Consider the following 27750-nt stretch of genomic DNA (forward strand, 5'->3'; position numbering starts at 1 on the left):
TGCTAGTGGTCAGAGCTTCGGGCGTCCACCTCGCCAAAGCCACTCCAACGCAGGTGAGTCGCCTGACAACCTTCGGCAGTTCGCCCTCAGATGCGCGCCTCCAACATGCATTCTGTTGTGCCGGGCGTGACTGGCATATTAATTTTTTTTTAGCGGCCCGTCGCGAATTCCTCTCTTATACCAACCTCTTCATCTCACAGTAGCACTTGCAACGTACCTCCTCAATTACTTGCTGAATGGGTTTCAGTCTCCGTTTCCCTCTACGGTTTTTACCCTCTACAGGCTCCCTCTAGTAACATGGAAGTCATTCCCTGATGTCTTAATTGATGTACTGTCGTCCTGTCCATTCCCTTTCTCAGTGTTTCCCACACATTCCTTTCATCTCAGATTCTGCGCAGAACCTCCTCCTTCCTTAAATTATCAGTCCACCTAATTTTCAACATTCGTCTGTAGCACCACATCTCAGACGCTTCGATTCTCTTTTGTTCTGGTTTTCGTGCCGTCCATGTTTCAGTAACATACAACGCTGTGCTCCAAACGCACATTCTCAGAAATTTCTTCCTCAAATTAAGGCCTATGTTTGACACTATAAGGCTTCTCTTGGCCAGGAATGCCCTTTCTGCGTTGGTAGTTTGCTTTTGATGTCCTCCTTGCTCCGTTCGTCACTCCTTGCACAAGTATTCCGCAGCAGAACGCGAGCAACGAGGCCTCTTACGATATCCGCGAAGGTCTGACTTGCGGATATTATTGGCTTCAAAATTTTACGCCTCGATTTGAGTAAATCTCCACGTCGTCTGCTAAAGAGGCCTAGGATTATTTTAAATTCGACAATTTCAAGAAGGAGTCCATGGTAGATTCAAGTCCTTGTTTTATGATATTTTAGACAGCCAACATGATTTTAATGTAGTATACGCTGATGGCTCGAAACAATTGGACATCCATAGCTGTCCAATCGTTTTCTTCGACCACATGACCCACTTCTCTAATCAGTACATTGTATTTACCACAGAAGTGCATGTGATGAGCTGTTATCGAAGCAAAAGAACTCTTACCTGCACTAATTCATTCATTGCCCTACAAGCTTCGCAGCAGATGTACACTACTGGCCATTAAAATTGCTACACCAGAAAGAAATGCAGATGATAAACGGGTATTCATTGGACAAATAAATTATACTAGAACTGACATGTTGGTTAGCACACTGGACTCGCATTCGGGAGGACGACGGTTCAATCCAGCGTCCGGCCATCATCATTTAGGTTTTCCGTGATTTCCCTAAATCGCTCCAGGCAAATGCCGGGATGGTTCCTTTCAAAGGGCATGGCCGACTTCCTTCCCTGTCCTTCACTAATCCGATGAGACCGATGACCTCCTTGCTCCGTTCGTCACTGCTTATTGTACTGCCTAGGTAGTAGAATTCCTTGGCTTCATCACCTTCGTGACCATCAGTCCCAGTTAAGTTTCTCGCTGTTCTTTTCTCGCTGTTTTCATTTCTGCTACTTCTCATTACTTTCGTCTTTCTTCGATTTACTCTCAGTCAATATTCTGTACTCATTACATTGTTCATTCCATCCAACAGATCATGTAATACTTCTTCACTTTCACTCAGGGTAGTAATGTCATTTGCGAACCGTATCACTGATATCCTTTCACCTTGAATTTTAATTCCACTCCTGAACTTTTCTTTAATTTGCATCATGCTTCTTCGATGTGCAGATTGAACCGTAGGGGCGAAAGACTACATCCCTGTCTTACATCCTTTTAAATCCGAGCACTTAGTTCTTGCTCGTTCACTCTTCTTATTCCCTCTTGGCTCTTGAACATATTGTATACTACCCGTCTTTCCCTATAGATTACCCTTGTTTTCCTCAGAATTTCGAACATCTTGCACCATTTTACATTGTCGAACGCTTTTTCTAGTTCGACAAATCCTATGAACGCGTCTTGACTTTTCTTTAGTCTTGCATCCATTATCAACCGCAACCTCAGAATTGCCTCTCTCGTGCCTTCACCTTTCCTAAAGCCAAACTGATCGTCATTTAACATAGCCTAAATTTTCTTTTCAGTCCTTCTGTATATTCTTGTCATCAATTTGAATGCATGAGCTGTTAAGCTGATTGTGCGATAATTCTCACACGTGTCAGCTCTTGCAGTCTTCGGAATTGTGTGCATGATATTTTTCCGGAAGTCAGTTCATATGTCACCAGATTCATATATTCTACACACCAACGTGAATGGCAGTTTTGTTGACACTTCTCCCAATGATCTTAGAAATTCTTGCGGAATGTTATTTATCACTTCTGCGTTATTTCATCTTCAGTCCTCCAAAGCTGTCTTAAATTCTGATTCTAGCACTGGACAGGTAACGTACAGGGTGTCCCAAGAGGAGTGGTCAGTATTCAGGGATATGACAGAAACGATCATTCCCTCCAAGAAAATCTAGTAAACACTGACTGTAAAATGGCTGCCTTACGAGCTGTCAGCTCTACTTCGTCTTCGATGCTTTGAAACAAATCATATTTCTTCTACTGAACAAGCTCATGTTTACTAGAAATTTCTTGTTGGCTTGGTCCATATTACATTCTCCCAAAGTATGGAAAGCAAAGAGGAGGAGGAGATTAATGTTTAACATTCCGTCGACAACGAGGTCATTAGGGACGGGGAAGGCGAAGTGTTTCTTCAAATTACCTATGATGAAGAAGTGCTCACAGCACTTAAGGTATCAATTTTACAGACTATGTTTACTAAATTTTTTTTCTTTGAATGGACTTTCTTGTCAAGTCCCTGAATATTGGCCATTTCACCTTGGACACCTGTACTTTACAATGATAAACATGTGATACCATTTTAAACTTTAAAGACTTCCAGTAATGTTGCAGACTGAGGAAACTAATTGCACCATAGTAAAATTTTAGCAGCTTTTGGTAATGGAAAATTTTCACAGACTGATAAAGATTCTCCTCTGAGGATTGAAGTCCAGAGGCAAGTTTAGTTCCTTTCATTTTGTATTCCTGTTACCTCAGCAGCTCGTGGCCTTGCGGTAGCGTTCCCGCTTCCCGCGCACGGGGTCCTGGGTTCGATTCCCGGCGGGGTCAGGGATTTTCCCTGTCTCGAGATGACTGGGAGTTGTTGTGTCATCATTCATCCTCATTACGGCAGGAGGAAGGCAATGATAAACCACCTCCGCTAGGACCTTGCCTAGTCAGCGGTGCGGGTCTCCCGCATCGTTCCCTACGCTTCTCGGAGTATGGGACCCCATCATCATCATACCCCAGCTACATTTGTTACTATACTGAAACAATCAAATGTTGTTCAGGTGAACCTTGTAACATTTTGACTTACTTTCTAATCAATTTCTCGACAGTGGTAGTCTCTCATATAGATCTAAATATACTGTTTACTGTTTTCATTTATTTATTTTGCACATCTTGTTCCAGCAGCCCAAACTGAAGAGCAAATCTCCGTGGCCATGCAACGAGTCAGTGCATGAAATTGACATCAGACAAATTAATAAGAGATAAAATTCCATGCTGACGACTAGCAGTTTAGTATACGAGTACACTGAGTTGACAGAAGTCGTCGGATAGCGATACGCACATATACAGACGGCGGTGGTATTGCCCACGCAAGGTATAAAAGCGCATGCATTGGCGGAGCTGTCATTGGTACTCAAGTGAGTCGTGTGAGAAGGTTTCCGACGTCATTACGGCCGCGCGATGGGAATCAACAGACTTTCATCGGGGAATGGTAATTGGAGCTAGGCGCATGGGATATTTCATTTCGGAAATCATTGTGCAGTCCAGCATTCCGAGATCCACAGTGTCTAGAGTGTGGCGGTAATTACAAATTTCGGGCATTACCTCTCCTCACGGACAACACAGTGGCCGACGGCCTTCACTTAACCACCTAGAGCAGCGTCGTTTTCGTAGAGTTTGTCAGACAAGCAACACCGCGTGAAATAACAACAGCAGTCAGTGTGGGATGTACGATGAACGTATCCATTAGGATAGTGCGGCGAAATTTGGCATTAATGAGCCGTGACGGGGGGAGACCAACGCGATGGCCTTTGCTAATAGCATCACCTGCAGCGCCTCTCCTGGGTACGTGACCGTATCAGTTGGCCACTAGGCGACGGCAAAACCGTGGCCTGGTCTGAGGAGTCCAGATTTGGGTTGGTACGCTGATGGTATGCTTCGAGTGCGGCGCGGACCTCACGAAGCCTATGGACCTAAGTTGTCGACAAGGCACTGTGCAAGCTGGTGGTGGCTTCATAATGGTGTGAGCTGTGTTTACATGGAATGGACTGGGTCGTCTGGTCCAACCGAGCCCAGCAGTGGCTGAAAATGGTAGTGTTCGATGATTTGCAGACAATTTGCAAACGATCGAATTGCAATGCGCCATGTCACCGGGACACGGTTGTTCGCTAGTGGTTTGAAGAACATCCTGAACAATTCAAACGAATGATTTGGCCACCCAGATCGCCCGACATGAATCACATCGAACACTTATGGGACATAATTGAGACTCAGTTCGTGCACAAAATCCTGCACCGGTCAGACTTTCGTAATTATGGAGGGCTTTTGAGACAGCATGGATCAGTATTTCTGCAGGAGACTTGAGCGACTTATTGAGTCATACCATGTGGCCCATGTCGTCGCTAGAATGATTCTCCATTTCTCTCTGTACTTTCCAAAGCCCATCACGTGCCCGTGGCGTTGCCAGGTGTCGCTCAATCTCGTAGCGGACAGTGGTCATAAATGATCCAAGCTTACAACAGTGCCAAGTAGTATGCCTACCGCAATATATCCATACCCAAATCGGAAATCACCCCTCTAAAACCCAGACGATGTCACCCAAACTGCTTCCTTCCAACAACAAACCTTGTCTGAAGCTGCACTATGCAGGACAAAAGGAGGACCGACACGACGTTTGGAGGCATCCGATGATTTTTGTCTCCTCAGTGTATATTATCATAACCTTGCAACACAGAAATTTTAATAATTTTTTTCCGCCAACTCCCCAACAGATTAGAAAGAGTGACTTATGAGGAAGTTCTTTAGCTTAGATTTGAATGTGCCTCGGTTAGTGCTTAGATTTTTTAAATTCTTGTGATAGTTCACTGAAAATGAATGCAGCAGAATAGCACACGTTTGTGGAGGGGGAACCAAATGCAGATTACATTTCTGCGAGCATTAACTTCGTGAAGCCTGCTAATTCATGGGACCAAGCTCGAATTGTTAATAATAAATGAAATTAAAAAAAATGCGCATGACGCCAATGTCAGAATTCCCAGACCAATGAATAGGGGCAACAGGATGTTCACGAACATATGCCACACTCTGGTCGAATTGCCCGCTTCTGAGCCAAAAATACCCTTTGTGAATGGGAAGAGTTACCCCTGAATTTAACGCTGTGTGTCTTAAGTGAATAAAAACAAGCAAAGTAGATTAATTTTTTATCGGACTATCACTTATTGCACGTGTGGTTTGATGGTAAATATGGTAGAAGTGAGTTTTTGAACAAGATCCTGAACATGGGTTTTCCATGACAGTTTACCACCTATCCGACCATCCAGGAATTAGAATTGTTCAGACTCGCAAATCATAAGCCAATTCTACTTAATCAAAATGTCAGCTTCAGTTAGAAACTGGAAAACAGTGAGTCTTACTGTGATTTAGCATTAATTTATTCACTACAAGCCATGAATATATGTCTTGAACAGTATTATTTGACACATTGCCTATGCTCCACTCAACATCGTTCATTACATGTCTAGTGTCACCAACAAACTGAAATAAGCCACTTCACTCGTCCCATCATTCGCAATACTTCCAAAAAATTGGAGAAAGTTGTATGCAACAGACTCAGCAGAAAAGGTGTCTGAATTTCCAAAACAACATACAACCAAACAGGCTTCATTTAACTTGACAAATTATTTACCAGAATCAACAAATTAGTAATTTGTACCATTGGGAATAATCTGTGAGTTGGTTAAGGCTTTTTATTGCGTGAACTACGATATCCCCATGCAGAAGTGAAAACAACGGAATAGTAAACACACCTGGTTTATGGTTTTCCATCTTATCGGAAGGACAGAAAGCAAAATATAGCAGATCCATGTTATATGTGGATGACACAGCATTTGCACTCTGAAGTCGAAGAAAAACGGCGTAGTGTATTACTGGGTTCGCCGGCCTCGGTGGCCGTGCGGTTCTAGGCACTACAGTCTGGAACCGCGGGGCCGCTACGGTCGCAGGTTCGAATCCTGCCTCGGGCATGGATGTGTGTGATGTCCTTAGGTTAGTTAGGTTTAAGTAGTTCTAAGTTCTAGGGGACTGATGACCTTAGAAGATAAGTCCCATAGTGCTCAGAGCCATTTGAACCATTTTTATTACTGGGTTCCATTCTGGGTTGTTTCTGATATACATAAACAATTTGCTACTTGCACCGACAGAAGGTTCAAATTTCGTCGTTTTTGCACATTATACAAGTATATAAATACAAACAAATGTCAGTATTCTTACTGCAAATTCAACTTAAGAAGTATCTGAAAACATGAAGAGATGGTTTAATGCAAGTGGATTCTCTTTAAATTTTAACAAGATTCACTTGCACACAGTTCTGTGCAACTTATAGAACAGAAACTATAAAAATCTGCTTGAACAATGAAATGGAACAGGTCTTTGAGGATGCATGTGCACCATAAGCTACTGGCCTGAATTGATGAATCGCCTTAGTTCAGCTACGTTCCACGAACGCGTAATTAACATGTCCCAAAGAACAGACTCCACCCATTCATATAACTGATCAACCTAGCTGGGCAATGAATCCACCTTCTCCACTCAGTTCCGCTTCAAGTGCCGATCGGGAAGGTTCTTGTTTATTTCAGTTGCCACAGCGTCGCTCGTGTGAAGTTTTCCTCGTTAGTGTTGTTCTGTTTGCGGAGTGAGTCGTAGTGCCTGCACTCCGCCTTACTGTTTGTTTAATGTTCGTCCACTTGCAGCGGCATCGGCCGCTCAGCTATGGCTCCCATGGTTTCCACGTGTGTTCCACGAAAAGGTACTGCGAGCTTTACTTTCGATAAAACAACACGACACGTGCAGCACGGGTTTCTAGGAATTCACGATTGGCTTATCGATACAATTCATGCGAACCCTGATCAGGCCCACACCACTTATTTTGACGCAGACCTGTACGTGTTTTACGTAAAATTTATGGACCCCCTGCACGTTGAAAGATTACTGTAGCGAAGTGGTTGTCAAGTCCCCTTCAAGCATCGCGATAATTCTGTTAGTATGGTGCGACCCGCAGATGCTGAAATTGACTACACCAGCGTTCGAGTCGAGTCTTCAACCTCCCGCCAGAGGCTGATGGCAGTTTTCTAAAGGACATATCGACTCCTTACGATAACTTGCAAAAGTCCATTGTGAACGTTGATATCCTCAACACTGATAACAGTGTCAAAAGTGAGTGGTTACCGCGTTACCGGTCAAGAGGGAATCTGCTTCCTATGTAGTGAAAGTGGACACTGTAGGGAAGCAGCCTACTCACGCCGTATAAAATTCACATCAGTCTTTCCATTGTGTGCCAGCCTAGTCTGCTGTAACTAGCTCTGACGTCATAAATGTTGCGCAATACTTTTAAAATCAAGTAAATAACCTGAAACGTTTCTGGCATGTCAGGAGTAATGTGTGTAATGAATGTCAGTTCAATAACTTTAACCATTTTGGAAATTTGGACGTTTTTCTGTAAAAATCATTGGCGCAACAGAAAAGAGCTAGAGACTTAAAACTTTATATTTAGATTCCTTTTGCATAATAATTTAGTATAAACAGTCTTCTGGATCTCACAAATTAAGATTTTAGTTGAAATTCAATATTTTCTGGTTTTTGTCTTAAAAATTAAGGAAGCAAGATAGATTAAGTAGGCTAATAAATAAGGCTAGGATGTTTAAATTTAAGTAGAATGGAGATCCGCTATAATTATAAAGATGTGAGAAAAAAATGGCTCTGAGCACTATGGGACTTAACATCTGTGGTCATGAGTCCCCTAGAACTTAGAACTACTTAAACCTAACTAACCTAAGGACATCACACACATCCATGCCCGAGGCAGGATTCGAACCTGCGACCGTAGCAGCCACGCGGTTCCGGACTGAGCACCTAGAACCGCGAGACCACCGCGGCCGGCATAGATGTGAGAAGTTTCAACTCAATAACTATATAACTATAGCGATAGCGTATCTCCAAAGGGCAAGTTCAGAGCTCGTCTACTGCGTGTAGTGTAATTAAATTAATTCTCTCGCCCAAAATATTTTACATAGCCACGTCAGACAGTTATTATGATTACTTACCTGTGTGCTGATTGCACATTTAAATTGAGAGCTTCATCGGCCATCAGCAAAAGAAGCTATGATTTATTCAATAACTTAAACTGGTGCATTACTAGCCCAGCGGCTACTTGGGAGAGCCGATTTGATCAGGTGTTCCCTTAGCCGTCCACACCGCGGCTTTATATACAAGGGAATTGCGCGAGGGAAAAAAAGGCCCCAGTTCACTCCAGACGCTGCTTAGCACACCATCTGTGTCGGGAGTAGCGTCGCGTTGGTATCATTGCTATAAACAGCCTCGGATGCCGTATTAAGTTACTCGGGATACGTGTAACCATGAAATCATTTTCGAGTGAAGTGTTAATTCTGGGATGACTTTAATGATCTATCTTCAGTTTCCGTATGTCGTATTTTCACGTGCCGTCGCGGGACAGACACTCTACCATTATTTAGCATGGCGTTTGATGAACATTATCATAAAATTATGGCGAGCATTCACTTAAACATTTAATTTGGACAGTTATAGTTGCATCAGCGCATTAGACTCTGAACTGCTCTGGTAGTTGGACTGTGTGGATTTTTTTATTTTTTTTTATTTTTGTTTTTGATCTGTGACATTCAGAATATAACGAACGTTTTTCCAGGATCGTTTTTGATTATGAATCCCAGACAATCTCCTAATTCCTCAGAGCTATAGGCTGTAGCTATAAGGGTATTTCTCAGATGAATTGGGCACTAGGAATTCTAATTACAGGCTTCACGTTTTGCTAATCACTTTCTGGTTGCCAATATTGTAGTTAGAGAGCCAGTGTTGAGAACGGCGAAAGACAGCATAAATAATAGGAACATTTATATAACAATTAATTCCAACCAGCCGCCCCACATATGGTTAAACGGCAGGGAAATGCAGTGTTTCTACAAACCAAATATTATTAACAAGTATTAATATCAACCAGCCACCCCACCACACGATAGCTCTAATTGCCCGTGGAGGGTTTTTGTACTGAAGCCGTCATTAGTGCAACGTCGCAAATTGACGGTTACTGACCTCGTTCCTTCAATTCCCGCCATCGGACCTACTTCTTCTTGGGATCATACTGAACAAAAATTCAGTTCTGATAATCGTGTAAATGAATATCCGCCTTTACCTCCGCGACAGGTTCAAATGCTATCGCCCCCAGGAGAGTGACAAACGAGCGACGTCGCATTCAAATTCGAGAGGGTGAGGACTTGCCTGCGCCTTCTGCCCCAACCTTCTCCGCATCGACCGTCTCTCCTGCCCCTGTCGATGCTACGATACATCCCGCCTGTGGCACGGTGGGTGGCGAAGATGTTAATCTCCAGCATCCCTCCTGCTCACGACGTGCCTCCTCCTGAGCTGCCTGTGTGTGGAGAGGGAGCCGAGTCCCTCCCTTTGTCTTTGCGTCGTCCGTTACAAGTCCTCCTGCTCCTTCGTATTCAGCCGCCTACGGTTTCCTGAATTTTCAGCCTACAAAAAAATGGTTCAAATGGCTCTGAGCACTATGGGACTTAACTTCTGAGGTCTTCAGTCCTGTAGAACTTAGAACTACTTAAACCTAAGTAACCTAAGGACAACACACAAATCCATGCGGGCTACGGCAAATCCCGAGGAGAATAAAATTAGCGACCCAGTATTATATTTTGCATTGGTAGGTCCACAGAATGCTTCCGCCTTAGTGGCTGGACCTGTGTTACATGACCCTTGTTCTGAGGGGCAAGAAGCTGTGCCTATGACCCCTCCCATACCCCCTTCTGCAGAGGCCGCCATGCCAAGTAGCCGACAGAAACAGCGTATACAACCTGACCGTGTGGTGATACGTAAGAAATCGAAGAAAAAAGGTTGTTATTACGGAGGTTCTGGTCCCCCGATGTCTGATTTATTTGTGGGCTTCGCAATAGACCTTGACGCTCAGCTGCCTGTCTAATTCTGCTCGGTTCGTTCCGTACATCCCTATATAACTGTGATCAATGACCCAAGCCTACACGTTCCTTTCCTTAAATGTTAATCGTGTGGAATCAGAATTGCGATAGGCCTCGCTGCGTCAGTTCATTTATGATTAATGTACAGACATAGTCTTCTTACAGGAAGTGTTATTTAGGCATCTCCTTACCTGGTTTTCGTGTCATCTTTATTATAACACCCGAATATTCTACGGGGACCGCCTTATTCTTTCGTGAAAGCATTCCTATTGCTGAGGTGGAAATGTTGGATTCTGGCTGGGGCACTGGTTGTCAACTTTTTAATCGTACCTTGGTTCTTTTATATGTCCCTTCTGGCACTGGTCGCGCAGTGGATCATTCGCGTTTTTATAAAGGGGAAATTGTTTATCTGTTGCGTAAGAGTCCTCCGGGTATTCTGTTGGGTGATGATTTTAGCTGGGTGTTTGGTCCTGCAGATCAATCTCCAAATTTTAATTTCTATCGTGAATTACATGAATTGGACGTATCGTAATCGAGCAAGCCGATATAGTGCGTAGCTTACACCAATACTATGTAGACATCTACGACATCGATGAGTCCAGTGAAACCTTCCACGATCCGCTAGGCAGAGTAATGCAGACACAATTACACCTGAACATAATGAAACGCTCTTAGCTGCCTTTCAGCCTGAGGAAGTTTGTATACGTATTGTGGGATCGCCTTCTCAAAAGTCCCCGAGTCTGCATGGAGATCTCAAGGAATTTTACGTGCGCTCTTGGCCGCTGTTGGGTGCTACCTTTACGTCCCTTTTGAATGAACTGTTACAGGGCAGAGTAATGCCGACCGCGTTCAAAGTGAGAAAAATTGTTTTAATCCCAAAACGCCCTGGATCTGCTGTTCCTGGTAGCTTTCACCCAATTACTTTGTTAAACTTTGATTATAAGACAGTGGCGAGAGCAGTTAATAGTGGGTCTCTGATGGAGACGATTGTTGCGAATCATCAAACCTGCGTACCTAGTCGTACCACTCTTACCCCTATAGTCGAGTGTCGTGACGTTGTTTCGGTTGCTGCTGTAACGTCCGTCCCTTATGTCCTTGCTTTTGTAGACTTTTATAAGGCGTTTGATCGTGTTAATCACGACTTTTTGCTTCGGATGCTGTAGGCAGTTGGTTTCACTGTTGACACACGGCGAGTGCTCTCAAACCTGTTTACGGGTATTTCAGCTTTGGTGGTTGTTAATGACCCCGATAAATATTCATCGGGGAGTGTCTCAAGGAAGCCCGCTTCAATGACTTTGTTTGTGTTGTGTCTGTAGCCCCTGTTTCGGATGATAGCATCTCAGCTGAAAGGTTGGACTCTTTCTGGAGGGGCTACAGCTGTCCGAACATACAGGGACGACGTGATGGTTTCCTCCGCAATCCTGCGGAGGTATCTAAACTGAAGGCTGTAATCGATGATTATTTTCGGAGTTCAGGTGCACACCTTAATGAAGGTAAATGCAGGCTTCATACTTTGCGAGGTTTAGATGACGCGGTTGTTCAATGGGCTAATGCAGTGCATCGGCGTACGCCTCTCGGTATCATCATTGATCGTTGTCCACTCAAAATGGCGACGCTCAACTGAAAGTCTGTTACGGAAAAAATTCAGGGAGCGATACTAGAACATGAAAGGCTTTCTCTTGCTCTTGTGCAAAGCTTACTACGTGGCCCAAGATTATCCGCTTCCCTCGACGATGACGAAGGCACTACAACAACTGTCTGCTCGTTTCTTATGGAAAAGACATACCTTTCTCTTACGGTATGAGGTGGTCACGAAGCCACGTTCCTTTCGGGGGTAGCAACCGACCGCCGTGTCATCCTCAGCAGAGGATGCGGATAGGAGGGGCGTGGGGTCAGCACACCGCTCTCCCAGTCGTTATGATGGTATTCTTGACCGAAGCCGCTACTATTCGTTCGAGCAGCTCCTCAATTAGCATCATTGGGCTGAGTGCACTCCGAAAAATGGTAACAGCGCATGGCGGCCTGGATGGTCACCCATCCAAGTGCCGACCACGCCCGACAGCGCTTAACTTCGGTGATCCGACGGGAACCGGTGTATCCACTGTGCCGAGACAGTTGCCTTTGGGGGGTAGGGTCTGGTTGATAAACGAAAGAAGACGCGTATGCTACAAGTGCGACACACTGTTTTGATGATAACTCAAGAAACTCACACTTTCACGTACCATATATTTCGCTGTATCCGTTCTGTTAGTCTAGATTCCCCTATTGATGATGGGCACATAAGTTACAAGTTAAAACATCTTCGTGACTTCTGTCTTGCGGTGAGCTATTTACAGACTGACATTTTATGGAGACCCATCATTACCATGAAATTCCTAAAGACTCATTGAGTAGGAGTTCCTTGCCAAAATCTCGAAGAGGATCGCTGAATAGGACCTGGACAACAGGTTGTTCCAGTATCAGCCTTCCGAGTTTGCCGATGGGCGTAGTATCTTCGTGGTATAAGGCAGTAAGTGACTTGATTCCAACGAACGACCGACAGGGATTTATGTCGTCATTGTACGTCTACAGATGCTCCATCGTTTTACATGTGGAGGTCATATGGGAAATTGGTCTTCGTTACTCGATCTTCCAAGACTGTATACACTACGGATATCTTAGTGCGCCCAGATTATTCCTTCTTTCGACGGTCCAAAACCCATACCTTTATGTGGTTGCAGGGACACTTCGTTCATTATGTTGTATTAGGCGAGGGGGAAGATCGCATGAACTTCATGCAGTACATGATCACGACCTATTGGACGTGCTTGCGAATGGCTAGATATCGAGACATCTTCGCCAACATGTTGAATCTTGTTTTCCGTCGGCAAGGTGTTGGTTAATCCCATTTTTCTGATGATAGGTGTCTTTTTTTTCGTTGTGTATGTTCCCGTCTGAAATGCTTCGGCTTGTTCTCTCCTAGTTTCCCTGCCCTTTCTGTTTTCTGTTTTGACTCCATATCGCTCCAGTTCTATTGTAAAATGTGTATGGATGAAGTATATATACACGTGAGCGCATGTAGTCCTTGCAATCAAGTTGGAATTTTTCTTAGTTTGCTATTTAGAATATTATAATACACTACTGGCCATTAAAATTGCTACACCAAGAAGATGACGTGCTACAGGCGCGAAATTTAACCGACAGGAAGAAGATGCTGTGATATGGAAATGATTAGCTTTTCAGAGCATTCACACAAGGTTGGCGCCGTGGCGACACCTACAACGTGCTGACATGAGGAAAGTTTCCAACCGATTTCTCATACACAAACAGCAGTTGACCGGCGTTGCCAGGTGAAACGTTGTTGTGATGCCTCGTATAAGGAGGAGTACCTTCACGTTTCCGACTTTGATACAGCTCGGATTGTAGCCTTTCGCGGTTGCGCTTTATCGTATCGCGACATTGCTGCTCACGTTGGTCGAGATCCAATGACTGTTAGCAGAATATGGAATCGGTGGGTTCAGGAGGGTAATACGGAACGCCGTGCTGGATCCCAACGGCTTCGTATCACTAGCAGTCGAGATGACAGGCATCTTATCCGCATGGCTGTAACGGATCGTGCAGCCACGTCTCGATCCCTGAGTCAACAGATGGGGACGTTTGCAAGACAACAACCATCTGCACGAACAGTTCGACGACGTTTGCAGCAGCATGGGCTATCAGCTCGGAGACCATTGCTGCGGTTACCCTTGACGCTGTATCACAGACAGGAGCGCCTGCGATGGTGTACTCAACGACGAACCTGGATGCACGAATGGCAAAATATCATTTTTTCGGATGAATCCAGGTTCTGGTCATCATGATGGTCGCATCCGTGTTTGGCGGTGAACGCACATTGGAAGTGTCTATTCGTCATCGCCATACTGGCGTATCACCCGGCGTGATGGTATGGGTGCTATTGGTTAAACGTCTCGGTCACCTCTTGTTCGCATTGACGGCACTTTGAACAGTGGACGTTAAATTTCAGATGTGCTACGACCCTTGGCTCTACCCTTCATTCGATCCCTGCGAAACCCTACATTTCAGCACGATAATGCACGACCGCATGTTGCAGCTCCTGTACGGGCCTTTCTGGATACAGAAAATGTTCGGCTGCTGCCCTGGCTAGCACATTCTCCACATCTCTCACCAACTGAAAATGTCTGGTCAATGGTGACCGAGCAACTGGCTCGTCACAATACGCCAGTCACTACTCTTGATAAACTTTGGTATCGTGTTGAAGCTGCATGGGCAGCTGTACCTGTACACGCCATCCAAGCTCTGTTTAACTCAATGCCCATGCGTATCAAGGCCGTTATATTCTGGGTATTTATTTCTCAGGATGTATGCACCCAAATTGCGTGAAAATGTAATCACATGCCAGTTCTAGTATAATATATTTGTCCAATGAATACCCGTTTATCATCTGCATTTCTTCTTGGTGTAGCAGTTTTAATGGCCAGTAGTGTATTTCATTGTCCTGCTTTGAGTCTACATAAAAACTAATATATATAACAAAAATAAGATTTTAAAAATTAATAAAACATAAAAAAAAGTATATAAAAATTGTTGATCCATTCATGAGAGCCTGGTGGTGGTTTGTCGGCTATGTTCTCGGTTTTTCCTTTCTCTTTTTATTTATTACTTTTTATCATAATTACCTTTTTCTCCTATTTGCAGCCTATATTACATGATGAGTTGGCTATGGTCTACTGTCAAGATAGTACCGAGTTACTCCGATAATTAAAAAAAAAAAAACAGTGGCTACCGCACCTGCCTAATAAGCAGGACATCCCGGGTTCGAATCCCGGTCCGGTACACATTTTGACTCGTCGCCGTTGATTCCGCTTACAGTCCCTCTGCAGCTGACAGCAGTGGTCCGCCTTCACGTTATATATAACCTTTCACAGCTACGGATTCTGCGTGGGGTCTGTTCTATCGAACATGTCGGAAAGAACATACGCTGCGTATTCATATAATTAAATTTATGTTTGATGGTAACGTATTTCTCTTTCTCAATGGCGCTCTTGTTGCTTTCTTTCGACTAAGGATTCTTGGTGATCCTTGCTTAGATTTTTCATCTAACTGATTACGAAATCAGTGTGACTCAGTTTATGTGGAGGAGGGTTTACGTTTTTGTTCCCATGCTGCCATTGTTAAAGTATACCGTGCACGGCAAAAATGACGCTATCTAAGGCCCTAATGTGATCAGGCTAAATAAACTATAAAAAAACCAATGTTAAAGAAATGTGAGTCATCCGTAAAGGCATGAATATAAAATATTTGTTTACTGTTTCTTGAGTACTGTTAACACGTCAGCGACTCGTATCCCGTTAGATCTACGGTAGAGTTTGGGATGATTCCGCTGCACGTTTTGTCACAAATATGTTTAGACAGAGCTAACGCTTAACCAAAATGATTTTCTGTCTCCAGAGGGATTCTCTATAGAAAGACATTCAGCATAAAGTAACAGCTTACTTCTACAATACTGGAAGTGCACACAGTGACAAAGGGCCAAGAAAACATTATATCGCCAATAAAAGTTTTCTGGGTGTGTGACTGCGTTGTCAAGTTGTACAGACCAAAGTTTCTTATGGTGTTACATTTTGTCATAACTAAAGCAGAAGAAACACGACACACCATAAACGGAAAAGTTGTTTTTTAAGTGAACGATTGCCGTGGATGCCTATGCTCACTGATACACGTCCCCGTCACATTAACACAACCATCGCCTATGTTCAGCATCATCGTGCAATAACCACTCACAGCCAGCAGGTGGTAGCACTAATCGAGGAGGGTATACAAAGCGTGTCCGGGGGACGACCGACCGCGGTGGCCGAGCGGTTCTATGCGCTTCAGTCCGGAACCGCGCGACTGCTACGGTCGCATGTTCGAATCCTGCCTCGGACATGGATGTGTGTGATGTCCTTACGTAGTTCTAAGTTCTAGGGGACTGATGACCTCAGAAGTTAAGTCCCATAGTGCTCAGAGCCATTTGAACCATTTTCCGGTGGACGTGGAAAACAATGCTGTTGTAATGCGAAAACAGAGCGATTTATCTGTCGTCGAAAAGGGCATGATCATTAGCTTTCTGATCACACATGTAAGAATTTCCGTAACGACTAAGTTTGTTTGTTCCCATGGTGCCATCATACGAGGTGCATTCAAGTTCTAAGGCCTCCGACTTTTTTTCTAATTAACTACTCACCCGAAATCGATGAAACTGACGTTACTTCTCGACGTAATCGCCCTGCAGACGTACACATTTTTCACAACGCTGACGCCATGATTCCATGGCAGCGGCGAAGGCTTCTTTGGGAGTCTATTTTGACCACTGGAAAATCGCTGAGGCAATAGCAGCACGGCTGGTGAATGTGCGACCACGGAGAGTATCTTTAATTGTTGAAAATAGCCAAAAGTCACTAGGAGCCAGGTCAGGTGAGTAGGGAGCATGAGGAATCACTTCAAAGTTGTTATCACGAAGAAACTGTTGCGTAACGTTAGCTCGATGTGCGGGTGCGTTGTCTTTGTGAAACAGCACATGCGCAGCCCTTCCCGGACGTTGTTGTTGAAGTGGAGGAAGGAATTTGTCTTCAAAACATTTTCGTAGGATGCACCTGTTACCGTAGTGCCCTTTGGAACGCAATGGGTAAGGATTACGCCCTCGCTGTCCCAGAACATGGACACCATCATTTTTTCAGCACTGGCGGTTACCCGAAATGTTTTTGGTGGCGGTGAATCTGTGTGCTTCCATTGAGCTGACTGGCGCTTTGTTTCTGGATTGAAAAATGACATCCACGTCACATCCATTGTCACAACCGACGAAAAGAAAGTCCCATTCATGCTGTCGTTGCGCATCAACATTCCTTGGCAACATGCCACACGGGAAGCCATGTGGTCGTCCGTCAGCATTCGTGGCACCCACTTGGATTACACTTTTCACATTTTCAGGTCGTCATGCAGGATTGTGTGCAGAGAACCCACAGAAATGCCAACTCTGGAGGCGATCTGTTCAACAGTCATTCGGCGATTCCCCAAAACAATTCTCTCCACTTTCTCGAACATGTCGTCAGACCAGCTTGTGTGAGCCCGAGGTTGTTTCGGTTTGTTGTCACACGATGTTCTGCCTTCATTAAACTGTCGCACCCACGAACGCACTTTCGACACATCCATGACTCCATCACCACATGTCTCCTTCAACTGTCGATGAATTTTAATTGGTTTCACACCACGCAAATTCAGAAAACGAATGATTGCACGCTGTTCAAGTAAGGAAAACGTCGCCATTTTAAGTATTTAAAACAGTTCTCATTTTCGCCGCTGGTGGTAAAATTCCATCTGCCGTATGGGTCTGTCATCTCTGGGACGTATTGACAATGAACGCGGCCTCATTTTAAAACAATGTGCATGTTTTTATCTCTTTTCAGTCCAGAGAAAAAAAATCGGAGGCCTTAGAACTTGAATGCACCTCGTATACCGTGCACTGCAAAAATGGCGTTATCTGAAACCGGCGCCGAGGCAACAGTGTGTGGGATGTGATGACGGTGGTGGTGGTGGTGGGTGGGGGGGGGGGGGGTGAATGACAGCTGCTGAGACTTGTACGGGCGAATAGGAGTGCAGCTGTTGAGCAAGTTGACCGCCCAGATGAAACATGGGGCTGCCTCCTCAACGACCGTTCAGAAAACGTTGCTGCACATGGATCTCAACAACAGGAGCCTGGTTTATACACCCATGCTAACTTCTGTCATCGGCGACGAAGGTTGGAATTTGCAGGCCAATACCGCAACTCGACATCCACTGAAAGGCGGCAGGTGCCTTTTCAGATGAATCGCGTTTTATGCCCATGTGAAAGCATAATACACTGCAACAGTTGTCGGAATCGTCTAGGCTGAAGGAGGGAGCGTTAGGCAAGGCGCGTATTGGAACACAACCGTCGAAGGGCAGGGGAGGACAGTGCAGCGAAGGAAATGGTTTGCGATACAGTGCGTGCTCCTGCTGGGAGGCCGTTTATATTGTCCCGCCTATACAGCGAGAGCAAGTGGTGTGTATTCAGCCCGTATGCTGCCTGGCACACGAGCAGTAAAATGTGTACCGGACATGGTAGGGCGAAGTGGAAGCAGGCACTGTGCTGCCATGCCCCCCCCCCCCTCCTCCACCCCACGGGCACATACACACACACATTCACTTTGCTTTTCCTCAGGCACAACGGCATGTACCGGCAGGACGATGCAACGTGTCACGCAGCTCACAGTATACTTGTGTGGTTCAAAGAGAACCAGAATGAATACGCTGTACTACCTTGGCCACCGAACTCCGCAGATTAAGACCCAATCGAGAATCTGTGGCACCACTGTATCGTGCTGGTCGTGCAACCGAGAAACCTAGTGCAGCTGGCCACTGCACTGGAGTTAGCTTGGCTCCAGTACCTTCCAGAACCTCACTTACTCCCTTCCTAGACGTCTCGCAGCTGAGCGCGTTCCTAAATGTGGTTATTCAGACCTCTGACAAGTGTTCACATTAATGTGACCGGTCAGTGTGTTACGTCCTCGTAATGATCATGAATGTAAAGTTCCAGAGATTCGAGTTTACACGGAGGAAAATTAATGGTTAACATCCAGTCGTCGTCGTTGTTACAGATGAATCTCACGTACGATTTGACAGGAATGCGAAAGGAAATCGACTCTGCCCTTTTCAAAGGAACAATCCCGGAATTGACATTTAGGGATTTAGGTACAGTACCGAAGACCCAAATCTTTAGTTGGACAGGGATTTGGACCTCGCTGAACTTAAGTTACACTAGGTTCCCTGAATCTTTCGGTTCAGAATTGTACTAATGTTGGAGCATTTTCGACAGAGTATTTTGACATAAGGAGCTAATGTTCAACAATGTATATTTAATTTTTGTTAAAATAAACAACTTAGACCTTACAGTAACAGCTTAATGTTATATCATTTTAAAGACACAACCGCCGGTCTCAGTTCATAGATTATAATATAGCATGACAGAACTGAACTCTGGGTTCAAATTAATTTATCCCTATTTCTTGCACATGTTGTTTGTGGCAGTATTGACTGATGCTCCGCTAGTATCCCCCATACGAATTTGCAAATGACGTGATACCACCTGCTCAAATTCTGCTATGTGAACAAATTTTTTCCCGAGAGCTTTGATTCAAAGACCCTTTTTTCTGGTCGTTTATGTCCGCGGTGATAAATTCCTTCTGGTCACTGAAGCGAAACTTATTTCTATACCTTGGTTCAGCTTTGGAGGCCCTGCAACCTTCAACACTGAATGCATTTCTGCCAATTAATGTAAAGCGTCATGATTCACCTTTGACTGTTTAACAGATCCACTGTAGACATACCACAGAATATTATGCATTGAGTTTCAACATAGTGACACCGACGATGATGCGGCAGGCAGTTGTTTGTAATGAAACATAACAAGTTTACAAATACCATGCCTAGAATGCAGTGCTTATTCGTTTCCGTACGTTGGTTACTTTCTCAAAAATCGTCTTTTTAGGCTCCTGTACCGTATGTATAGCTTTGACCCTAAAGGCTTGCAACAGCTGTGTGTGTGTGGAGAAGGAGACAGAGAGGGTGAATGATTAACTGAGGAAATGAGTGAGTGGGAATGAAAGAATATTCCAGATTATCATTATCCTCCACAATACGCATCTAATACATGCAAGGAAAAAAAAGGGCGCTCGCCACAAGGTGCGATGTAATGGCGTAAAGGTATTTAGTTGACACCGACGTTTTCTTCAGTTTTAGAGAATTCTGAGCGAAAAAAAATGGTTCAGATGGCTCTGACCACTATGGGACTTAACATCTGAGGTCATCAGTCCCCTAGAACTTAGAACTACTTAAACCTAACTAACCTAAGGACATCACACACATCCTTGCCTGAGGCAGGATTCGAACCTGCGACCGTAGCGGTCGCGCGGTTCCAGACTGAAGCGCCTAGAACCGCTCGGCCACTGCGGCCGGCTCTACGTTCGAAGGAAGAATAATCAGTTTGTCCTGACTATTGTAATGCACAACAGTGAAGAAATAAGCAACAGGGAAGACAAAAAACAAAAAATGATGTTGGTCTACAATGCAAGTAAGGGAGCAATTGACACACTGGATCAGCTGCTGGTACCTACACATGTTAAAGCAAAACCAGCCACTGGCCAATGATCATCTTCTACAGTACTATTTATTGATCCTTCTGTCTACAATGTTTTTGTGCTGAGGGGGGAAATATATCCATGGTGGAAAAGAAAATGTTCCTTAAAGGAGATCAACATTTCTAGATGATTTTGGAAGCCTCTTTACACTGAAGCTAGAAAAATGCTGCTACAAAACGAACATTCATCAACGGCCATTGTTAGCAGAATACAAACAGGTAGTCCATCAATAGCAAGCTCCAGACGCGGCAACCAAAACTGCTAATGTGCCATCAAATTCTAACAAGACACCAATCAAACTGTAACAAACACATTTATAAAGCTCACGTTAGTTACTACTGCCAGAATTGTGAAGTTCTAAGTAAAATTCTATTCCAGTTTTTCAACACTATTCTAATTTTTTCCGTGGTTGTCAGTTAACTCTTACTGTGCAACAGCTCATTAAGAGCCAGGGCTTAAATCATTGTTGAGATTGTTGGCATGTAATACTGTAAAATTTGTTTATATTACAGCAAATAAACCTTCATTTAAAATTATAATAATTTTTAAGAATTTATTATCGTCGTGTCCTGTAAATACCATACCAAAGAGCATATATGTATACCTGGAAGGTAGCAGATTAAATTCCGACTTCGCATCATTGCCTCTGGTGCTGCAACATCACTGATGTCTCTACAAGTGCATTGCTCTGAAGAACTAGTCCACTGATATTGTTTCAGGTGTCACCATGAAGGCCTCAGTAGCAGCCATCTTTGCTATCACCATGGTGCTGAGCGTGCAAGCGGCTGACCTGTCCTGCGGGAAGGGCGAGGTGTGTCCTGAGGGTCATTGTTGCATGATTGGTAAGTGCTACAGACTCTCGCTCACCAATTGCAGTTACAGGAGGGGCCAGCAGCGTCTTTACCCCGTTCATCATAAAAAAGATATAACAGATGTACCAGAGAGACTGCCTACACTACACTTATCCAACCTCTTCTGGAGTACTGCTGCGTGGTGTGGGATCTTTACCAGATAGGATTAACAGAGTACATCGAGAATGTTCAAAGAAGGGCAGCACGTTTTGTATTATCGCGAAATAGGAGAGAGTTCACTGACATGATAAAGGATTTGTGGTGGGAATCATTAAACAAAGGCGTTTTTATTCCGGGGGGGATCTTCTCACTAAATTTCAATCACCAACGTGGAATGCGAAAATAGTTTGTTGATGCCGGCCTACATAGGAAGAAACGATCATCATAATAAAATAAGGGAAATCAGGGCTCCCACGGAGGGATAAAGGTGTTGTTTTCTTCCGCAAGCTGTTAGAGAGTGGAATCATAGTGGGAGAGTGGTTCCAAGAACCCTCTGCCAGGCACTTAAGTGTAATTTGCAGAGCAGCCATGCAGAAGTAGATTCGGATGTAGAAAATCTTTGACGCTCTACTGTAGTATTTTTATCATACCTTTTATAAAAGTTAGAGCGAGGTCCTAGTATTTACAAGAGATATATTTCAAAGAAGTGTGACACTGTAATACAGTTCTTTGCACCTTGCAGTTGCAAGCAGGCAACAGCACTGCCAGCTACAGGGGTTCTTCTTTCGCCGACCGTGCTATAGGGTTTGGGAACCGGGACGAAATTTCTTTGGAGACGCATCTTTGAACTAAGCAAAAATGAAATGAGGAAAGGCAAAATAAAATTGGAGTAGAAGGGGGAAGAAGTAGTGGATAAAGACAAGCAGTAGTAGTAGTAGTAGTAGAAGAAGAAGAAGAAGAAGAAGGGAAAGGGAAAGGATTGTAGGTCACAAAAATTGTAAAGGGGCGGATGTGTGTGAAACTAAATCACGAGGAGATTCAAAGTGGACTCTGTTGGGCGAAAGGGGGGAGTCCCACAACTAGAAACGGCTAAATACACTCTAAGACAAAAAACAAACCGCAATCGTCATTTCACTACACCTATGCTATATGGACTGTAAGACAAAATGACGCACCACGAAGGAATTATTCAAATACGGCGGAAATCGATCTATGTGATGGACATGTACAGACAAACAAATGACAGTTTCAGAACAATCGGATGGTTTATTCAAGGGAAAGAGCATCAAAAAGTGAGCAAGTCAGTTACACGCTGGCCCTTACGCAAGCAGTTATTGGTAGATTTGTTGCGTGTCTCTCTGAGGGATATCGTACCAAATTCTGTCCAACTGGTTAGTAAGATCGTAAGATCGTCAAAATTCCGAGCTATTTGGAGGCACCTGGCCATAATGCTCCAAACATTCTCAGTTGTGGAGAACTCCGGCAACTTTACTGGCCAAGGTGAGATTAGGCAAGCACGAAGACAAGCAGTACAAACTCTCGCCGTGTAAAATGTAAGCCCAGTTTGGGTCGCCAGAAGGGCAACTAATCTGAGCGTCGAACAAGTTACACGCTGGCCCTTATGCAAGCAGTTATTGATAGAGTTGTTGCATGTCTCTCAGAGAGATACCGTGCCAAATTCTGTCAATCTGGATAGTAAGATCGTCAAAATTCCGAACTATTTGGAGGCACCTGCCCATAATGCTACAAACATTCTCAATTGTGGAGAACTCCGGCAACCTTACTGGCCAAGGTGAGATTTGGCACTCCGAGGAGCCTCCAGACAGGTCTTCGCAGGTAATCGGTGCTAAGTTCGAAGCTGGAGTCATCACTGAAGACAGTTCTACTCCAGTCAATGAGATTCCAGGCTAGATACGTGTCTAGTGACGCCCTAGACAGGGATGGAATACCAACCTGACTGTCGCCTGCCGTGATGGTCTGGGGTGCCATTTTATTTCACGGTTGGACACCTTTGGTTGTCATCCGCAGCACCCTTACAGCAAAGCGATACGTCGGCGATGTATTACGCCCTGTTTCGTTGCCCTTCCCTTCATAGCAAGTCAGCAAGTCATCCTGGACTTACATTTCAGCAACGTAATGACCGCCCGCACACTTCTATAGCTTGTCTTCCTTTTTTTTTTCTTTTTTTTTTTTTGGAAAAATGAATTTTCTGGACAGTGCGAACGCAATCTCGACTACCAAATTTATTTATGAACATAGCATCGTTACAACAATAAACAGTTCTAAAAAAAAATCGGTATGAGTTGCCAAATGTAAACAAAAATTGAGATAAGTGTATCAGGTAAGAAACTAAGAGAAAATGGAAAACTCTAATGAGAAAAAGAGAAACAAAAGGGATTCTTCCAGCGAAAGTATGCGCTGTAAGTGAAGCATCCTCTGATATCCGTACAATAACGCAACGCAACCGATAAAGTGTTGGCAAAATGTTCGCGGTACTGCGGTGAACATTGCAATCGTTGATGAGATCCCCACAGGTAGGCCATGTAATGCACGGCGCCACTGAGTTGTAACTCAAAAATGGCGTAGGCAGTGTGTCCCAGGAGCCAGGCCACCGCGTTGCACTTCTTTTTTGGGTGCAGTTTAAAGTCAGGACGGATAACCCACATTGGTATCACACTAGAAGGTGCAGTCTGGTTGATAAGCCCCACCATCAATCGGCACAACTCCCGTACTTCCCACACGTAGCGGCACGCTATACGGTGGTCTCTGGTGTCGGCAGCTCCACACTGGCTGCACTCGTTCGTCTGGCTGAGGTGAATGTCTGCTAGACGCTGCTTAGTTGGAAAGGTGTCACTGACGACTCGGTACCTCAACGAACTTGCTGTCCGACGGCAGGAATGGGTTGTTAATATTAGCCCATACCTGCTTCCACACGACCGTTGGCATCCGTATTTCCAGTTTTTGCGCCTAGGAGAGCTTCATAGATCCGTCGAGCCGACGTATTCCGATCTGTAGCCGCCTCTAAGACATAACTGCGTGCGAGATAAAATTCCCTGACGTAGGACATCTTGAAGGAGATGCCCACTACTGAAACTGGAGAGCATTGTGACTGAGCCCGGTATCGATCCTATATGGTTGCCGTTGTCCCGTTCGGATGGTCGGTCTGCAGCGTCTCTGTTCGGTGCATGAGGTGTGCCGTGCACTTCAGCCGGAAGTCGATCAATCCCAGTCCCCCGAGTGACCGATCGAGATCGCAGGCGGTGGCTCGCACTTTGAAAATGGAGTGTCGTCACAACTGCCAGCAAACTGCTTTCGTAATCGAATTTCCCAGAAGTTTCGGGGCAGTCAGCAGCTGGGCGACATACAACGCCTTGGCGAGGATCGTCGTGTTCATGACCGACACCACCTGGTGAAGGTTCAGACGTCGGTTGGCGTGGCAACTGCACAATCCGCTGATGGTGTGGAGGAGTCGCCTCCATGTGAGTGTCTGCATTTTCTGAGGGCAGGCACACACCGGCAGTCCCAACAATTGCCAAAGCCTAGCTTGGCCTGCAAGATCACCGGATCTCTCCTCAATCGAGAACGTTTGGAGCATTAGGGACACCGCACTGGAACCAGCTCGGGATTCTGAAGATTTAACGCGCCAATTGGACAGAATTTGACACGATATCCGCCAGGAGAACATCCAACAACACCGTCAATCAATCCCAAGCGGTATAACGGCTTGCATAAGGGCCAGATTCCGTAGAAATGTTGGAACACGTGAGGCAATACTGACCCTACGACTTGTCTTAGAAGCTGGATTAAGGAAAGGACAAACTTACGTTCCTAGCATTTGTAGACTTAGAGAAAGCTTTTGACAATGTTGTCTGGAATACTCACTTTCAAATTCTGAAGGTGGCAGGGGTCAAATACAGGGAGCAAAAGGATTTTGTACAGAAACCAGATGGCAGTTACAAGAGTCGAGGGGCATGAAAGGGAAGCAGTGGTTGGGAAGGGAGTGAGACAGGGTTCTAGCCTATCCCCGATGTTATTCAATGTGTATACTGAGCAAGCAGCAAAGGAAACAAAACAAAAATTCGGAGTAGGAATTAAAATCCATGGAGAAGAAATAAAAACTTTGAGGTTCGCCGACGACATTGTAATTCTATCAGTGCCAGCAAAGGACCTGGAAGAGCAGCTGAACGGAATGGACAGCGTCTTGGAAGGAGGATATAAGATGAACATCAGCAAAAGCAAAACGAGGATAATGGAATGTAGTCAAATTAAATCGGGTAATGCTGCGGGAATTAGATTAGGAAATGAGACGCTTAAAGTAGTAAATGAGTTTTGCTATTTGGGGAGCAAAATAACTGATGATGGTCGAAGTAGAGAGGATATAAAATGTAGACTGACAATGGCAAGGAAAGCGTTTCTGAAGAAGAGAAATTTGTTAACATCGAGTATAGATTTAAGTTTCAGGAAGTCGTTTCTGAAAGTATTTTTATGGAGTGTAGCCATGTATGGAAGTGAAACGTGGACGATAAATAGTTTAGACGAGAAGAGAATACAAGCTTTCGAAATGTGGTGCTACAGAAGAATGCTGAAGATTAGATGGGTAGATCACGTAACTACTGAGGAGGTATTGATTAGAATTGGAGAGAAGAGAAATTTGTGACACAACTTGATCAGAAGAAGGGATCGGTTGGTAGGGCATATTCTGAGGCATCAGGGGATCACCAATTTAGTATTGGAGGGCAGCGTGGAGGGTAGAGGGAGACGAAGAGATGAATGCACTAAGCAGATTCAGAAGGATGTAGGCTGCAGTAGGTACTGGGAGATGATGAAGTTTGCACGGGATAGAGCAGCATGGAGAGCTTCATCAAACCAGTCTCTGGACTGAAGACCACAACAGCAACAAGGGCCAGATGTGAACCAATGCGTTATTGACCTGCGCAATTTGTGAAGCTTCTTCTCGTTAATAAATCAACCAGTTTTCCTGAAATTGTAATCACTTGTTTATCTGTACATGTACAGCCCATCTACTGATTTCCGTCCCATTCGGATAATTTCTTCATGGTGCGTCGGTTTCTGTTTGCTTTTTCGTTTTTTGTATTAGTGCGTGCACTGTAGCGGTCCATTTCAGTACGAGCATCTCTGCGATGGGCTCACAATGGCGCCCGCCGGCAAGCCAGTCATACTTTCTCTATACAGACAGTTAATTAAGATAAAAATGTTTTTCCTCTGTCTGTTTTTCCTAACTGCTGTCTGACGGCGACTCCTTCTTGTTACAGGCGGCGGCAGGTACGGTTTGCCCATCTGTTCCCTGAAGGGTGTGAGTGGTGACTCCTGCCGGCCGAACGACCAACCACAGGACATGTGGCTGACCGCCTATCCGGGCGATGAGGGTTCCCTGTACACGGGTGTCTACAGTTACGTCTGTCCCTGCCTGAACGGCCTTCAGTGCGCCGATGGAACCTGTACCTACTAGTGGGCGTCTCAGGCGCTCACCGACTCACCGACTCACTGCGACAACTTCATCAGCATCAGTACGAAGACGCAAACTGGAAGACTCGTTATATGGAGTATTCAGAGGTTGTAAACCAGAGGCAACGTAAAATACGTCACGGCAGTCGCATGGAAAAGCGCCAATTCGGCATAGATTTCATCTCCAACAGACATCACAGGCCCCTCCACCCCTCCCATCTGTCGTCAACCATAAAGTAATTTTAATCAAATTGCAGTTGTCTGACTGTGGATAGATTGTTGTTGCTAATCCAGCATCATCTCTCTGCCCCATTCCTACCTTTCTCCCTTCCCAGTCTGTATCTTACCATTTCCCATATCGTATTCAGTGGCTCAGTGTTTCGTCTGTAGTTAGTACCAATTAAACTCAGACATTGTGTTAGGAGCACTATTCGCACTGAAATTACTCATCAAGATACGCTTTAGGAACACTTTAGATGTTTTAAGGGCATCTTGCATTATGTGAAGACCCAAAAAGTAATCGAACTGGAAGAAACTACATTTCAGCATTACTAGAAATGAAAGGAAAATGCATGCAAGTGTTGCTAACTTAGTCATCCCCCCCCCCCCCCATTAGCCCGCATCTCGTGGTCGTGCGGTAGCGTTCTCGCTTCCCACGCCCGGGTTCCCGGGTTCGATTCCCGGCGGGGTCAGGGATTTTCTCTGCCTCGTGATGGCTGGGTGTTGTGTGCTGTCCTTAGGTTAGTTAGGTTTAAGTAGTTCTAAGTTCTAGGGGACTTCTGACCACAGCAGTTGAGTCCCATAGTGCTCAGAGCCAGCCCCCCCATTATTTTATTCAACAACTGTTTACTTTACGTTTACCCACTATCCACACCACCACCAAAACGAAACACATGAAGCATTGTATGTGACTTTCAAATCAATCATTTAGTTAGTTACGAGATCTATATGGCAAATAGACATACCTAGGGATCGCTGCCTTTTTCTGGCCCGAACAGCTTCCTACGTCTCAACTGTGCTTTCAGAGGAATCT

The 27750-nt window shown here is 44.7% G+C and overlaps 1 protein-coding gene across 1 annotated transcript; it reads left to right on the forward strand.

Moving 5' to 3' along the window:
* LOC126092379 (astakine-like) lies at positions 1 to 27315 on the forward strand. The gene is made up of 3 exons (XM_049907937.1): positions 1 to 53; positions 21180 to 21302; positions 26525 to 27315. The coding sequence occupies exons 2-3, from the start codon at positions 21188 to 21190 to the stop codon at positions 26719 to 26721; spliced, it is 312 nt and encodes a 103-aa protein (XP_049763894.1). The 5' UTR covers positions 1 to 53; positions 21180 to 21187; the 3' UTR covers positions 26722 to 27315.
* Positions 27316 to 27750: the final 435 nt, after the last annotated feature.

This window comes from Schistocerca cancellata, chromosome 7 (genome assembly GCF_023864275.1).
Source record: "Schistocerca cancellata isolate TAMUIC-IGC-003103 chromosome 7, iqSchCanc2.1, whole genome shotgun sequence".
NCBI classification, from domain to species: domain Eukaryota; kingdom Metazoa; phylum Arthropoda; class Insecta; order Orthoptera; family Acrididae; genus Schistocerca; species Schistocerca cancellata.